General features: G+C 27.2%; 1 protein-coding gene across 4 annotated transcripts; it reads right to left on the bottom strand.

Moving 5' to 3' along the window:
- On the bottom strand, positions 1–13,786 carry LOC122716006 (sorting nexin-27). Of its 4 annotated transcripts, XM_043938677.1 has the most exons (8): positions 3,795–3,961; positions 3,518–3,658; positions 3,288–3,425; positions 2,920–3,144; positions 2,538–2,848; positions 1,923–2,161; positions 1,512–1,793; positions 1–1,145 (listed from the first exon to the last, which is right to left on the bottom strand). In XM_043938677.1, the coding sequence occupies exons 2-8, from the start codon at positions 3,616–3,618 to the stop codon at positions 1,077–1,079; spliced, it is 1,365 nt and encodes a 454-aa protein (XP_043794612.1). In that variant the 5' UTR covers positions 3,619–3,658; positions 3,795–3,961; the 3' UTR covers positions 1–1,076. The 4 variants fall into 4 exon arrangements, with proteins under 4 accessions (XP_043794612.1, XP_043794613.1, XP_043794610.1 ...); XM_043938678.1 differs by lacking the exons at positions 3,518–3,658; positions 3,795–3,961 and adding an exon at positions 13,437–13,786; XM_043938675.1 differs by lacking the exons at positions 3,518–3,658; positions 3,795–3,961 and adding an exon at positions 13,437–13,779 and having other exon boundaries at positions 3,288–3,419.
- Positions 13,787–15,634: the final 1,848 nt, after the last annotated feature.

The raw sequence follows: 15,634 nt of genomic DNA, 5'->3' as shown, positions 1-15,634 counted from the left end.
TTTTTTTTTTTTTTTTTTTTTTTCTCTTTAAATTCGAATTAACGTTTCGATTTATTTTCACACCTCTAGCACATCCATCCATTTGTACATACTATCGATTACGATATCGGAGATCGGATCAGAGAACAATTCTGTTTTATTTATTTCTGCATCTTTAATAATAAAAATATAGCTTCGGGAAAAAGTATGTATCTGTGCTATTCTGCTCTATTACGCTTATTTTTTTCTTTTTCTTTTTTCATACGAATAACATGAAATGTATATTGCGACAACCTATTTCTCTATATATATATATATATATATATATATATATATATATATATATAAAATTGTTTAACGTAGGAAAGAAGACGGACAGATTGTTGAAAAGATTTTAGAAAAGAGGAAAAAAAAAAGAAAAGAAAAAAAAAACTTACGTACAGAACGTGAGAGGAATCGAATCGTAATTTGAAAGATAATACTTCTTGGTTAAGTTGATACATTTGCGTTCGGAATCTAATGAAAATTGGCGATAACTATTAGGCTAGTAAAAAAGGAACGACTCCGGTGATTCAGTGATTCTCTTGTTCGAGATTTAATTTAATACACTTCTACGTGAACGATAGGCCAAGAAAATAGATTTCATCTAGACAGATGATTAGGATAACGTAACAATATCTTAGCCCTCTTAATAATTGCTATTAAAAGTAAATTTGCTTTTCTTTAAATAAAATCTAATCTAATGATAAAAGTGTTTCATCGATTGGACAAGTTTGACAAGTTTAATGTCAATCTCTATTTCACTTTAGAACAGAAAAATTGTTGATTTTCGATTACCTTTGTATTTCGTATTTATAACATTATAACTAAAACAACAATATATAATAATACATAACGATGCATCGTTGATTGAACAAAGCGAGATTATGATCAGAGCGTCTTATTGATATTTAAATCGCCATAAAAAAGTAATCCTAATCAAAAAGTCCTTGCTAGATAAATGAAATGATACCTCGATGAAACGATACCTTTGCTATTATGCACCGAATATCTTTTTTTCTTTCTTTCTTTCTTTCTTTTTAACGCCGAACGTTTCTTCATTCTCCTGGATCGTCCCATTTTCCTTCCTCGGCTATTCGATCGAAACAATCCGACAGGAACGTGTACTGCGAACAAAACATTGAGTTCTTCTGATTACAAATAATGAGAAAAAACAAAACAATTGAATTTAATATAAAAGAAAAAAAAGAAAAAGAAATAGGATTTCCAATTAAACAAAAAAGAAAAATAATATACGATGCCTTAATAAAACACATCATCTGATAATTATGAGGATGTACACGACGGCCGTATTAAACAGAATGAGTCATAGCAAATTGGCCTGTGATACAAAACGAAATGATTATAGTTAATTTACAGTGGCAATATCTTTGAAATTCATTTTTTGAACAAATAAAAAAAACAAAAAAAAAAAAAAGAAGAAGAAGAAGAAGAAGAAGAAAAGAACAGAAAGAGACAAACCAATTACTTACATAAGGTGTGAAAAGCTTGAGCCAACGCGGTGGACGGTTATCTTGACGCGTATATTGAAAGCAGAACGCCATCCCTTCTTCATCCACCTCCCATCGTGTAATAGTATTCCATTGAAATTCGACAACTTGAGATTCCAAAGTGCCGTCCTCCTTCGCCGCGTGCAGCTTAAATGCTGGTGCACCTACAGCGGGGACAACGTGTCCTTCCTTGCGCGAATCGCATGCGCAATGAGGGAACACGATATCACCATAACCGCTCAATTCTCTCGCCAATTTTAGATACTGCGGACAAAAGAATTAAAACAATATACACGAATAATTGTAAAATACTTACGAATAATTGTAAAATACGAATTATAAATTACGAGTATATATAAAATATATTTTGGAAAAGGAATTGCTCTCTTGTACCTCGTGTTTCCTGGACGCGTCTTGCAACGCTTTCAACTGGTATAATCTTTCTCCTGCCGTGATATGCCCCCTGTTCACTTCGTCCACCGTTTGCCAAAATATCCAAGTTAACGCTTGCTCGCTGAGCGGTCTATTTAAGTTAAAAAGCCACCTTCTTATTGCTAAACACGTCACACTGGCGGTCGAGTAATTTTGAACGTACAAAGTATGGGGATGCTCGTGGGGTTGCAGTTTCCTTTCTACAAAGCGAATATATATATATATTTTTTTTAAAGAGTAATATAGTTGGCCGTACGAAATGATCCTATATATATATACATTATATATATAATATATTATAATATATACATACATACACATATATATATATATATATTACATATACATTATACATATACATATATATCATATATATATACATTATATATATATATATATATATATGTAATGTATAATAATGTATAATAATATACATAATATGTATAATAATGTATAATATATATATATATATATATATATATATATATAATGTATAATATATGTATAATGTATATGTATAATGTGTATATATATATATATATATATATATGTAAAACGATATTCGAGAATACGTACCGAAATTGTACTCGACGATCTCGAAAAGATAAAAGTATTTCGCCGTTTCTGCGTCCAATCCCACTCTACTGCAAACTGCATCGTACACATCACTGACAGAGGCCGCTTTAGCAACTGTAACAGTAACAACCTCGCGATCCGGCAACAGTACTTTTAAATCGACTGCTGGCCCTTGATCACCATCTTCTTCGAGTCTATCAGCCAAGAATTCTTGCATGATATCGCTTTCGGCAATTACTCTTACGGCACAAACCTTTTCCAAATATTGTTCTAAACCGCGCCTTCTCGCGTCGAGTTGCAGCTCGCTCAATCTAAAAATTACACGATATACATATATATATACACAAATTATGTATCATTAAATGGAAAATTCTGATCGTACTGGAATGGCCATTTTCCAGGTAATTTGGGAAAGTTGAATCCGATAAATTCCTTTTTGAGAGCCATGTGCAAAGCGGCGAATTCCCGGTAACGTCGAGAGCATAAATGTCTGCCTGCCATGTGAACGTTGAAAACGACGTAACGTTCGTGTTTCCTCTCACGGACGTGATAATCCGGTACGCTGATGGGTAGGGATCGCTTTTCGCTGTAGTCCACCGATGCATAACTAAGAGAAAGTTAAGACGCGTTAATAAATGCAATAAGCGGAATAAAATTAGAAAGGGACGAAGGAAATATTCGTTCGAGTATATATAATCTTACTTTAATAATTTTATTTCGATGAGAGAAGAAAAAATCAAATTTTCGTACCTCAAGTCTTCGAACGGTTCGAGCTTTTCCGCTTCTTGCGGCGTAACAGAGATGACTGTCAACGTCAACACGTCGCCCCCTGACTTTATCAAATCCACCACCTGTTTGTGGGTTGCTCCCTCGACGTTCACACTGTTTCTGCAACGAGATCAGACTTTATCTTCCGAAAGAAGAAGGAATATTCACAAATATATATGTATATGTATATATGTATATGTATATTTTTATACCGATCACTGATCGTTTTGCATCGCGAGTCAAAATTCGATCCGTGCCGTTCACGATTGTTCATCCACTCGTATTGCACAGCGGTCACATAACACGTCAACATCTTTTTTTCTTTCTCTTTCTTTCTTGCGTATGCGTTAACGCTATATAATGTTAGAGAGAAGAAAAGAAAATTATCAATAAAGTGGAGTTTAATCAGAAGATGCATACATACATCTTCTCTGTCGAGGAGAAATTTATAATTATCTATTTTTCCGTAGGCCAGTAGTAGTAACTTACGCGACAGGAACGATAAGAAAGAGGAGAAAAACAGGTGAACAGCCTTGGTAGAGCTTCGAATTCCACACGTGAAAGGACGATTGTTATTGGCCACGAGCGGGAGGCACGGCTCCCGCTTCGATTCGCGATCTGCGCCGCGGCAAGCGTACACTTGCATTTTATATACTTGTCCCTATCAGTTTCAAGCGTCTCCCCCTCAACTTTATTGCATTATCTTTGATTTCGTAGCTAATTGGGTTGACCAAGATAACATCCCGGTCACTTTTTTTTTTTTTTAAAAAAAGAATTACCAACCATCGATCATTAATTCTGTTGATATTTCTTTCTATTTTAATTCGCGAGATTGAGTCGCGATAAAGCAGTTTTGTTTTGAGAATTGAGAGACATTTATTTCTGAAGTGTTGAACAGCGTTGAATGGTGAACTTTTTATTAATTTTTTCGCGATTAATGAATGAGATGCTTTTTAATAATACAAAGGAAATATCTCATATCGCAATAATAATATAATTATAAGATGCTGTGTATTTTTCACGTATCTTTTATTCATTAATAAAACATTATATTTTGCAAACATATTTATAATTTCTCTGCATTGTCTATTATTATCTATTATTTTTGCGACGCATCTTAAATAATGTTTTTAGGGAACAACAAAAATATTTATTTATATATTACCTTCGATCAATTGTATTTAAAAAAAAAATAAAAAAATTAATTTGCAAAAATACAATGTATATTTATCATTCTTGATCTCCATCAAATATCTTATAAACGAATTTTTAATCTCAAATTTTTCGATTAAATTATTTCTAAAGAAAATATGGCGAAATATTTCATCCGTTACATATAACGAGATTTCTTCGATTTTAATTCATCGATCGATCGGAAAGCATCGCGCTCAAGTTTTTCTCGATCGACTGTAAAACTCAGGAGAACTCAGTTTTCTCAACTTTCCTCGCGTTATTAACCGTATAACACTTGTATAACAATGCGAGTATATATTTAACGTAAATTTCTATTTTTATCATGCTCGTTTCAGGTACTCTGCACTTTTGCTCCGGATATCTATCGAAGCAATGAAAAATCGAATCCTTTCCTCTATACACCCGTGATTCGAGTTTCACAGGTTAATAACGAAATCAAGCGAAAGAAATGGAAAGAGGGGGGTCCATTATTGATCAAAAGATAAAATAGAACTCGAACAATCGAATCTGTTAATTTAGGTAATTTCATGAATGATCAAACGTGATGTTATGACTCCTTTCGCGAGTCAAATCTTAATCGCTTATCGAGAATTCGGTTCATTGCTCTTGTTAAGATTACTCGAGGGAAAAATATAAATCGATACAAGTCGATATGCATGGATCTCGATAAAATTATCGAGTATTGTTTCTTTATCGCGTTCTACTTTTCTCAAGGTATCTGGTCGAAAGAGATTATCAATCTTGTAAAAATCAATCGTTTAACTGTATATCGAAAAGTTTTTGTTTTTTTTTTTTTAAATTAAGTAATAATATACGAATTATCAAATTGATTAAACAAATGATTGATTTAGTAGTTTTAGTTTATATTATATTATATTATAGTACGATCGAAACGAAGATGACAAAAATAAAAATATTGAATAAAATTTTTTTACACGAGAATCCATTTTCGAGAAAGTTATATTTGAAAATTTGTTGGATGGATTTAGATTCAATTTAGTTAGCCTCGTATCTTGTCCGTGTTAATTTATAAATTAATAAATTTTTTAATATAATTTTGAAAAGTATATTGTAATAATTTATTTAGTTTTTAATTTATTAATATTATTATTTAAATATTGAAAATATTACTCTTGTTATTGATTAGCGAATTGAGGAAATTCCAATAATGAATTCAAATTCTTCTTATATAAACTCCTCAATATTAGCTTTCAATTTAATTAAATTCAATTTTGATTTATTATTATAAATTATTTAATATTATTTACAATAAATAAATTATCAGAAAGTTAAAAATTTTAATATTGTGTTTGCAAGCACAAACAGCTGTAACTGTAAATCAAGTTACTTGAACGAAGCAGGTTATAATAAGCTTCCTTTCATACGAAATTCGTTATATCCGACTATTATGTTACATCTATATGACGACAGTAGTTTTTCGTGAACTATTCGAAAACAGCAAAAATATCTTATTCGCATTAAAACTTGCAAACAGCTCAATTCTAAAAAGATTAAATTGAGATTACAACACGTATATTCTTACGAATAAATTCTTTGATGTGCCTTCCAAACGATTACTAATGATGGACAATACAATATCAATATTTCGAATATATTACGATATATATTTCGATATTTAAGATGTATTCTAATATCGAGTATACTTAATTTATAGATATTCGAAATTTCGATAGAATCGCTGTAATATAATAAGCGAAGGAAATAATCATCATCATCTCATAAAATTTGCGATTAGTTTTCAATTTCTTTTCCAATCTGTTATCTGAAAACAAAAGTAATAAATAAAAGTAATCTTAATAAATATTTTTCCGCGAGCCTTAGATGAAAATTAAAAAAATAGTAACGTAATAAATGTTTAATAATAAACAAGAAATCTTTTAAGCGAAGAACATTTGCAGCAGTTGTTATTTTTAGATCCATTGTCTATTGAAAAACTGGTATTTCAGTAATACATTTTATAATTAAATTCAACAGTCAACAAAATTATTCTATATTAAATTCTAATTCCATATTTTTTATTCTATAATTATGCCATTGCGTATTTAAATTCATTTGATTCAAACAAATCATTTATTTTCATTATAAAATATGTCAATATTACCAAATATCGGATACGATTCAAATATATTGAAATAACGTACCGCCATTGCTTTGCTGTTCGCAGACGAGTTCATTATAACCTGCTCGTAGTTTGTTGAAATGTCCACACTGCTAGCGATCATGTTTCGCGAGTTGTCCGTGAACAGCGTCCGTGTGGACGCGGCATAAGGTATTCATCCGATGCAGTATCTAATTTCGCAGCACTGTCCTTGTTTAACTTATTGTCAATGAGCGACTCGTGTAGATGTCGTATAAGGCTATTTATTTTTTTATGATTTATCAGCAACTTCAGTTCGATTAAAATTATCGAAGATTCGAAAGACAAACAAATCGATCGAAGATATACGAATTGAAATTGCAATTCTAAATTTCACAAGAATCGCTTTCTGGTTATATGTATACAATCGATATCCATATTCACGAATCGTCATGCGAAAGAAGGTTAAGGTACGGATTCAATATTTTTTTAAATTCTTAAACTTGATTTTCTTGAAAAATCAGGTTTTTTTTCATTTCAACTTACTAAATTTTACTCAATTTATTATACATATGTATTTTCATACAATGTATTATTATATCAAGGATCATCTGTTTCTCGATTGTTCCACAATTTTCGAAATGTATATTATTATTTTCATAACGCTATTATATATCCAATGTAATTATTTTTATTACTATTTTAAACTTTACGTGTATAATACGTATATTTCCGTTTAAAAGCGGATATTATGAATTTGCTTTTTAATATCACTGTTGTAAACTTTCTTAACCACTCGTTTAACATAATATTTTCTATCGTATAAACTTATTAAATTTGAAAAAGTTGAAGAATTTTTTTTTCAAATATATGCAATGGACTAAATTTTTGTATCTATTACTCTAACAAATTTTCATATCTTGATATAATAATGTGAAAATTATTATTCAACTTGCATTTTTCAATAATATTATTATTATTATTATTGCTTTGTACTTAATACATAAAAAAAGAATATTTATTATTAAAATTATCAAAACAGTATTTTTTTACACAATATAAACAATTATCTTTTGTACAATTACAACAGTTTCAATATTAAATTACAATTATAATCTTTCATATAATCTTGTCTATATCTTGGAACATATTGTCGAATATGATCCGATGAACATACAAATAAATCTAGTGTCAATATCCATACTGAAAATAAATATAGTTTAACTAAAAGTCAATTAAGTTATCAAACAAATTATTGATTGATAAGGTTTACAGTTACAAAGATACTGATGTATTATCTATACTATGTTACCTTTTAATCGTACATCGACCTTAAGTATCGAAAAAAAGAGATAAATCCTGGAGATTTAATCATCTATTGAATTCTATTCATTTCTATTAAAAGGGTTTAACTCCTCGAGCTTTAATCACAGATGTGATCGTAATTGAAGAGAAGGCTAAGTAAGCAAATCACAATAAATTCGCTGAATGAACGATAACGTCTCGTACTCGAAATGTCATAGGATTGATCGTTCAATGAAAGAATATATAATCGATTATAAATTAAAAACTTTTGTATTCATGAATTATGAAAATTTATACCCACTAACTCATATCTTCTCTATCTTCTTTTCAGTCGTACACTTTGAAACTATAGTATAAGACATATGAAAAGTGGCACACAAGTAAAGAGGTCATATACTTATATGCATCTAAATGATAAATGCATATGTATTTATCGGTCTACCAATGTGTGAAACGAACAATATAAGTCAAGCAAAATAATTTAATCGTAATTAAAATCAATTGATTATCTATTAATGAGTTACTTATAAATAGAATGTTATCAAAAAATTAATAACAGGGATAATAATATATATTTAAATAGAAAACAAAAATATGAAATATAATGAAAATTCATGTTTCTTATATTCTACTATTTAAAATGTTAAATTATGTTAATAACAATCGTTAAATCTTTGTATTTCAAGCATTATTTATGATGATGTTCAGAGAAATTATACTAAAAAAAAAAAAAAAGATGTACAATATATTATCCGCTTTCAGTGATTGCATTTGAATAATCTTAATTAATATTGTATTAAAGAATAAAAAGTAATAAGAATATCTTGGACACATTAAAACATATGTCGTTTAATTTAAATGTTTAATAAATATTAACACATATATTAACATATATAATATAATAATAATATAAGATAACAAATAAAAATATTTAACTGTAATAATAATAGTAATTGTAACAGTAACACATTAATAGCAAGATGATTAATATATTTTGCATGGCACTTTTGAAGGATCGATTCTAGAGGTCAAAACAAAATATCGGTTGAGGCTTATTTATTAAATTATTAAGTTATAAGCAGTTTAAGTTCGTATTACATAAAATAAGACAGATACAGAATGAGACAACGCTTCCTCTGTTACACAGTTGCTTTATTCTATCTCCGTCTCACCTTATCTAAACTAAAATTATTTATAACTTAATAAATAAGCCTTGATTGATATTTTTTTATGCCAATTTTGTTTTGTTGACATCGACTTTCACGAATATATTAATTTGAAGTAGCCAAAAATAGATTTGAAATAAAGAATTGTAAATTATTATTCTATTTTAAATAGACAATAAAAATGTTTTAATATAATTATATTAAAAAATTATCTAATATATATATACATATATATAAATTATCAAATCTATCTTTATAATAAATTGAATAAAAAACGAATAAATTATTGATTATAATAGAGAAATAATTTGAGGAATAAATTTCGATCCGATTTTTTTAAATTAATATTTATTGAATATACAAGAAATCGTGAAATTGCAATAAAAATTCATTTATCATACAGATTGAGAATTCATTCTGCATGAGTTCGTAAGCTAAATGATTTGAATAAGAACTATCGAATAGCATTTTGAATTAATTAATAACAATTGTTTCCTGATTAAAGTATTTAAAGTAAAATAAAATTAAAATTGAAAACTTTTCCAATAGTAAACTAAAAAATTTTAATAATATATTCTTATCATATTAGAATTGCAAATAGATAAATAGAAATAATCTTACAACAATAGTTCGTGTACTACTTTACAAAATATTTATGAATTTCAGGTAAATAGAAATTTTAGTCAAGTATTTTTTTTTAAACATATTTTTTAAATTCGCAAAACAATATAAATATAACAATATAATAAATATAAATATAAAATTAGATATATTTTATTAAATTAAATTTAGAATGTTTTTACATTTACAAAATTAAAAAAAAAAAGAAAATTTTAAATTTCGTTTAAATTTTATCCTCATATCCTCATTTCTTATACTCTATATTGTAAATAAGTGAGTTGTTAGTAGAGTTTGAAACAAACTATATAGTACTTCTTCCTTTCAACTGTTCATTCGTATAATTACCACTTTATTGCAATAAAATCGGTCAAGGCATGATTAGAAAAGTTAATTATAGATATTAATGTGAAACTTATTTTGTTAATCTATTTTTTCGAATATTATTCAAATGTAAAAACCATTTAAAATAATTTTTTTATAGAATTATCCACGAATTTATATTTTACATTCATCATTTCTTACTATATTATATTGTACTATACTATACTATGTGTATATACTATGCTAATATATACTACATTATACTACATTAGTATATACTAATATGTATAGTAATCAGATTCGTCGTTATTTCTAATATTATATTTGTTCAATTGCTACAATTGTTTTTCCGTTTCTTTCAAGAGCTTGAAGGCTCATAAGTTCTTTCTTTTTTTTCGAAGCGCATAATCACATCAAAGAAACACCCGTTTCATTTTAATCTAATATCGTGTCCTTGACGGCTAAAAAGTCTATCCACGATATTGCCGTGTCTACTGTATGTAACCACTTGTTAGAAGCCATACAAAGAACAAATCTTTTAGGAGCTATAATACTTGGCAAATATCGAAGAAAGGAATCAAATTTCTTCTTCATTTTTTCCTCCAATTATATATAATATTTTTGTTCTTAATTCTTCAATATTACTTTTACAAAGATATAATTCCTTCATATTATTAAATTATATAATTATTAGTTTATATTCTAATTACTAATTATTATTTAGTAATTTTATTTATCAATGATTTTAATCATTATTAATTATATTAAGTGGCAAAAAGAAATTTTCGCGAATGTTAACGTCTAATCTAAAAATAATTTATTTGCAAATTCATTTAATTATTAATATTCAATTAGAATTATAGATTTATGTTGCCTATTTAAATATGTATATACATTAATGATTATAATTAAAGTCATGTAATCATAATATATGTACAATTATATTTTTATTTCAATAAAAATCATTTAAAGCAACTGCATGATTTTAATAATTAGGAAAATAAAAAATTTTTAGTTGTACGATATAAAAATATTAAGTTTCGTGAATCATTTTTCCCCCTATTCATTTTCGACAAGGTTTCATACGAATAATTTATTCATACGAATAATTAGCAAATTTAATGTATAATATTCTTAAATGATCAATAGATTCGTTATATTTCGTGTTTTCTTATTTATTATTTTTTTTCTTTGCAATTATATCGATAATTATTACGATAAATTCATCTATAAATTATTAAATATTTTTTTCAAACTGGTAATAAATTTAAATCCAATCGCATTTTAAACGATACGAATTCGTACTTCAAAATCCAATTTTAATTTTATTTTTATTTATTAATCACAATCATTGATTTTAAAGTTATTTCAAATTATTCATATATTCTTATATGAATGAAAAAAATAAAGATAATATTTCGTTATATAATTGATTTTCTTTCTTTTTTTTTCGTTAATCATATGCAAATGCATAAATTCCATCTTCATTTAATAACTAGCAATTACTATTAAAAACACCGTAAAAATATAGAATCATACGAAAATTATTTAAACGACTTGAAAAGAAAATTAATTTAAACTTAATTAGCATTTTAAAAAATGTATGAATGTTTGTATATTGTACACAAATTATCAAATGCTTAAAATCCTTATTGCGAAGAATCGTCGATCTTGTGAAATTAAAAAACAACGAAAGATTAAAACGATAATTATATCTGTTACGTTTTTCACTGCGGATTGGAAATATGATGCATTTATAATAAAAAAAAATTGATCGCATCTTTGCATTTCAATAGCAAAATTCAAATAATTAAACGAAACTAGAAATTATTCGTTAATTTATTTACAATAAATATGTTAGAATAAATATGTTAATAATTAATAATAATAATAATAATAACAATAAGATTGCAAAGACAAATTATAAAAATTATTTCTAAATAGCATATAATATAATATAAGATTTTATATTATTATTTATTAGATTTAATTAATATTTATTATTAATATTAATTATTATTATTATTATAATTATATTATAATTATTATTATTATTTAATATTTATTAGATTTTATTAGATTATTAGATTTAATTCCGATTCATCTAACTAGAGAATTTTGTGTCAAAACATATTTCGATTACAAGGAATAAAAAAAAAAATGACATAAAGAACATGACCCTGAATTTTATCACGTTACATGTATATACATAATTTCTTTAAAACTGTTTATATTTAATAAATTGATGCGTTTAATTACTTATAATACTGCTTACAAATATAATTAATAATCGATTGAAAACAAGATTAAAGAGTAATAAGTTGGAATCTTTTAATCATTTAGTCGAAAATTAAATTTCTAATGATTTATATCAGTTGCATTAATATCTATAATCAAAATTTAAATAATTCTAAAATAAAAATTTAAAAGATTTTAATTGTGATAATTTTTTAATGTCATGACAGTTTTCCGTTTAGAAATTCGTCATTCTTTGATAAATCACAGATTAAATACATATGAAGCAAGAGAATGATATATAATAATTTTCATTATTTGTAAACTCATCATTGTATCATTTTTCAATCAATATAAAAACATATTTATATATATCGAGATTATTTTATTAAAATTTATATATCTTCATTTTTTTCTTTCAATTTTATAGAAACAACTAGTTTTAAAGAAATAACTAGTCTTGCCTATAAAAACAAAAACAAGATTGTGTAAAGAATTAATCGATTATACGTTAAATCTATTTACAAAATCTGAAGCGCATACATTTGTGTTCTTGTACCGTTATTTCACTTATATCGGTACAACGATTACATTTCTAGTCGAATATCTTATATCTTAATGCTTGAAAATTAAAATGGAAAAATAAATAAATAAATACGTGTTCAATATATTTTCTATTCGTTAATAAAAAAAAAGATGCAATACGAAAATATTGAGTAAAACGAAATGAAAATAAAATTGAATTTTTAATTGGAAATAGAATAGTAGAATGAACAGGTGAAATGTAAACTTTGTCAAGAAACCAATCATTCTTTACTTTTCCGTATTATTATATTATATCTAACTAGACAAATCGATTAAAACAAGCATTATCGTAACGATATCGATAAAGCTTAAAACAAACAGCAATTTGATTATCGAATCTAAGCGGATAACATTTTCTACGAATTAATTTGTTACATTTCGCGTAATAGATAGAATAGGATCATTCTAAATGTTTTCATTTAGAATAAATATAATTTTTACTCTAATAAATCATAAATAACCGATAAGAAATTTTTTTATCTCTCAGAAATAAAAGTTAGTAGTCATTTGACAGGTGAACGTACAGTGATCGGTAGAAAAACGATCGTGGTGTAACAAAAGGATCGAGATTTAAAAACAAAACAAACGAGAAGGAAAGTTACTTACACTTCTAATATACGATCGCCTTTTCGTACGCCGGCTTTTTCGGCAGCACCTCGAGGTAATACGGCGCTGACATGCTGAAGCGGCGCGTACAGTTCTCCGTTGATGCTTCGTAGTTGTCCACCCTCGCTGACCTGACCGCGTACATTGAACCCAAAACCAGTTTCGGTTTTGTAAATAGTGACGCGTCTTGGTCCTTGTCCGATAGGATTTGTTTGGTTTACCGGATGTTGAGGCACGCGTCCGTTGGTAATCATTGTTACATTCGCGTTTCTCGTTACGTCTTCGTTCGCGGCTGGCAAGCGCTGCACCTCCGATTCGCAGTCCGCCATCTTACTCTCTGACCACCCATTGATCTTTCTCTCCTACGGAAATCTGCCGCAAGACTGCGCCTGTGTATCCATCTCGCTTTTCTCTTTCTATTTCCCCCTCTCTAGACTTCCTTCTTTCTTGTATATTAATAAATCTAATGATGGCCGCTAGAGGTCTACCTTTGAAATCAGCTGTTACCGCCAATGTTAACGTTTTTTTCGGAATTGTGAAATATTTTATTATAGACTTTTTATTATTTTCATTATCATAAACGTATCACAAATATATTGTATTGTTCATATTTAAATAAAACCATATCGGATTAAGGTACATATAATTCTGAAAACGTTTTTTAGTAATTCGTTATAATGATAACGATGGAAAACATGAATCGATGATTTGATTTGAATTGAAGAATTAAAATGCATAATAACGATATAATATGTATATTCGCAATATTTTTTGTGATTACAATTATAATATTTTAAACAATAAAAATTAAATTATTACAATTAAATGTTATTATAAATAATTACAATTAAATAAGATTCGACGTGATGAATTGGCAATAATGCGCATGCGCAATATGTCTAACCCTGTTGTAAAATATAATTGTTTCAAATTTCAAATAATAAGAATTTTGAATATAGGGATTTCAAAAACGATGAAAACATAGATATATATATATACCATTTATGTTTGCAATATATTAAATAATTATTAGATACATTTATGTGCGATAGTTATTTTAAAGTCACGTTATTCGTATTTACAATTTTTCTTTCTCACTTTTAATTTAAATCTCTGTTATTCGTAATATCCTAATACGTTTTTATGGTTGAAATAATTGAATAAACAGCAAGGATCATATTTAATTTACTCACAAAATAATCTTTTTTTTTTTTTTTATATCGCTTCTTTGCTACAATTTTTCGCCCATTTCATGTCTATCTTTTTTTTCTTTTATCGTATAAAAACTGAAAGAATATTTACTTGAATAATCGATTATCAATAAATAATAATATAATAATTAGTATTTCGAAAAGATGTGTATCGTCAATGGAATTTCTTAAATTAACTTAAAGAGACAAATTATAAGACTAAGATAAATTATCAATAATCGTCGAAACGGCTTAAATTTTACAGGAATGAGAGTAATTGAACGAAGAGCAGAGAGAATACTGATCGCGCAAAAAGGATCATGTTTAGAATATAATATTATTAGAATTGTAATACTGTTAAATCGGTTAGTTTAATCTACATATATGTACCCTTAGTTTTCAATGATACGCAAGAAAAATTATTCTAAGGGATTTAGAGTATTATATCACTCGTCTGAGTGTCTTACAAAAACTTTGGTACCTGCTCTGATCATTTCTATCTGTATTTCGTTTGCACATTTATCTCCATTTGCCGATACACGTCTGATGATATTATGAAATAGTCACACACAAATTACTATAAAATCACACGTTACATCCACACTTAATTAGAAAGAAAGAGAGCGAGAGAGAAATGATGGAAACGAAGAAATTCAAAATTTTCTTTTTCGCGTCAAAAAAAAAAAAAAGTATCAAAACTCGATAAAACCTCCGTATTCGCAGACTGCACTCGTTTATGCGATAAATGAAAACGAATAAAAAAAAAAAAAAAGGAGAGAAAATTTAAACGAAACAAAGAAAAAAAAAATGTACACTTTGTGTAAAAAATGTACAGTGTATATTCGTATAATAGATATATAATACTTTGCAAGTAAGTGCTCCGGATATTTGTCTTTATCTCGAAGAAAGGTAAAGGTGCAATTAAAAAATGTCCTGCCTTTCTTAAATTAATGATTCGTCACAACTGATATTACGCAACTCTCTTTTCCTCCTTTCTTTACATTTTTA

This window comes from Apis laboriosa, unplaced genomic scaffold, assembly GCF_014066325.1.
Source record: "Apis laboriosa isolate Shangri-la unplaced genomic scaffold, ASM1406632v1 scaffold41_cov147, whole genome shotgun sequence".
In the NCBI taxonomy this organism is placed as follows: domain Eukaryota; kingdom Metazoa; phylum Arthropoda; class Insecta; order Hymenoptera; family Apidae; genus Apis; species Apis laboriosa.
The sequence above is the reverse complement of the archived record's forward strand: the minus strand, read 5'-3'. Positions and strand labels throughout refer to the sequence as shown.

Coding starts and splice junctions, on each gene's coding strand:
- LOC122716006 (XM_043938678.1), bottom strand. CDS start 13,765: ATGGCGGACTGCGAATCGGAGGTGCAGCGCTTGCCAGCCGCGAACGAA. Junction 2,162..2,537: donor GATCGTCGAGTACAATTTCG/GTACGTATTCTC, acceptor TTCGCTTTGTAG/AAAGGAAACTGCAACCCCAC. Junction 1,794..1,922: donor ACGCGTCCAGGAAACACGAG/GTACAAGAGAGC, acceptor TTTTGTCCGCAG/TATCTAAAATTGGCGAGAGA.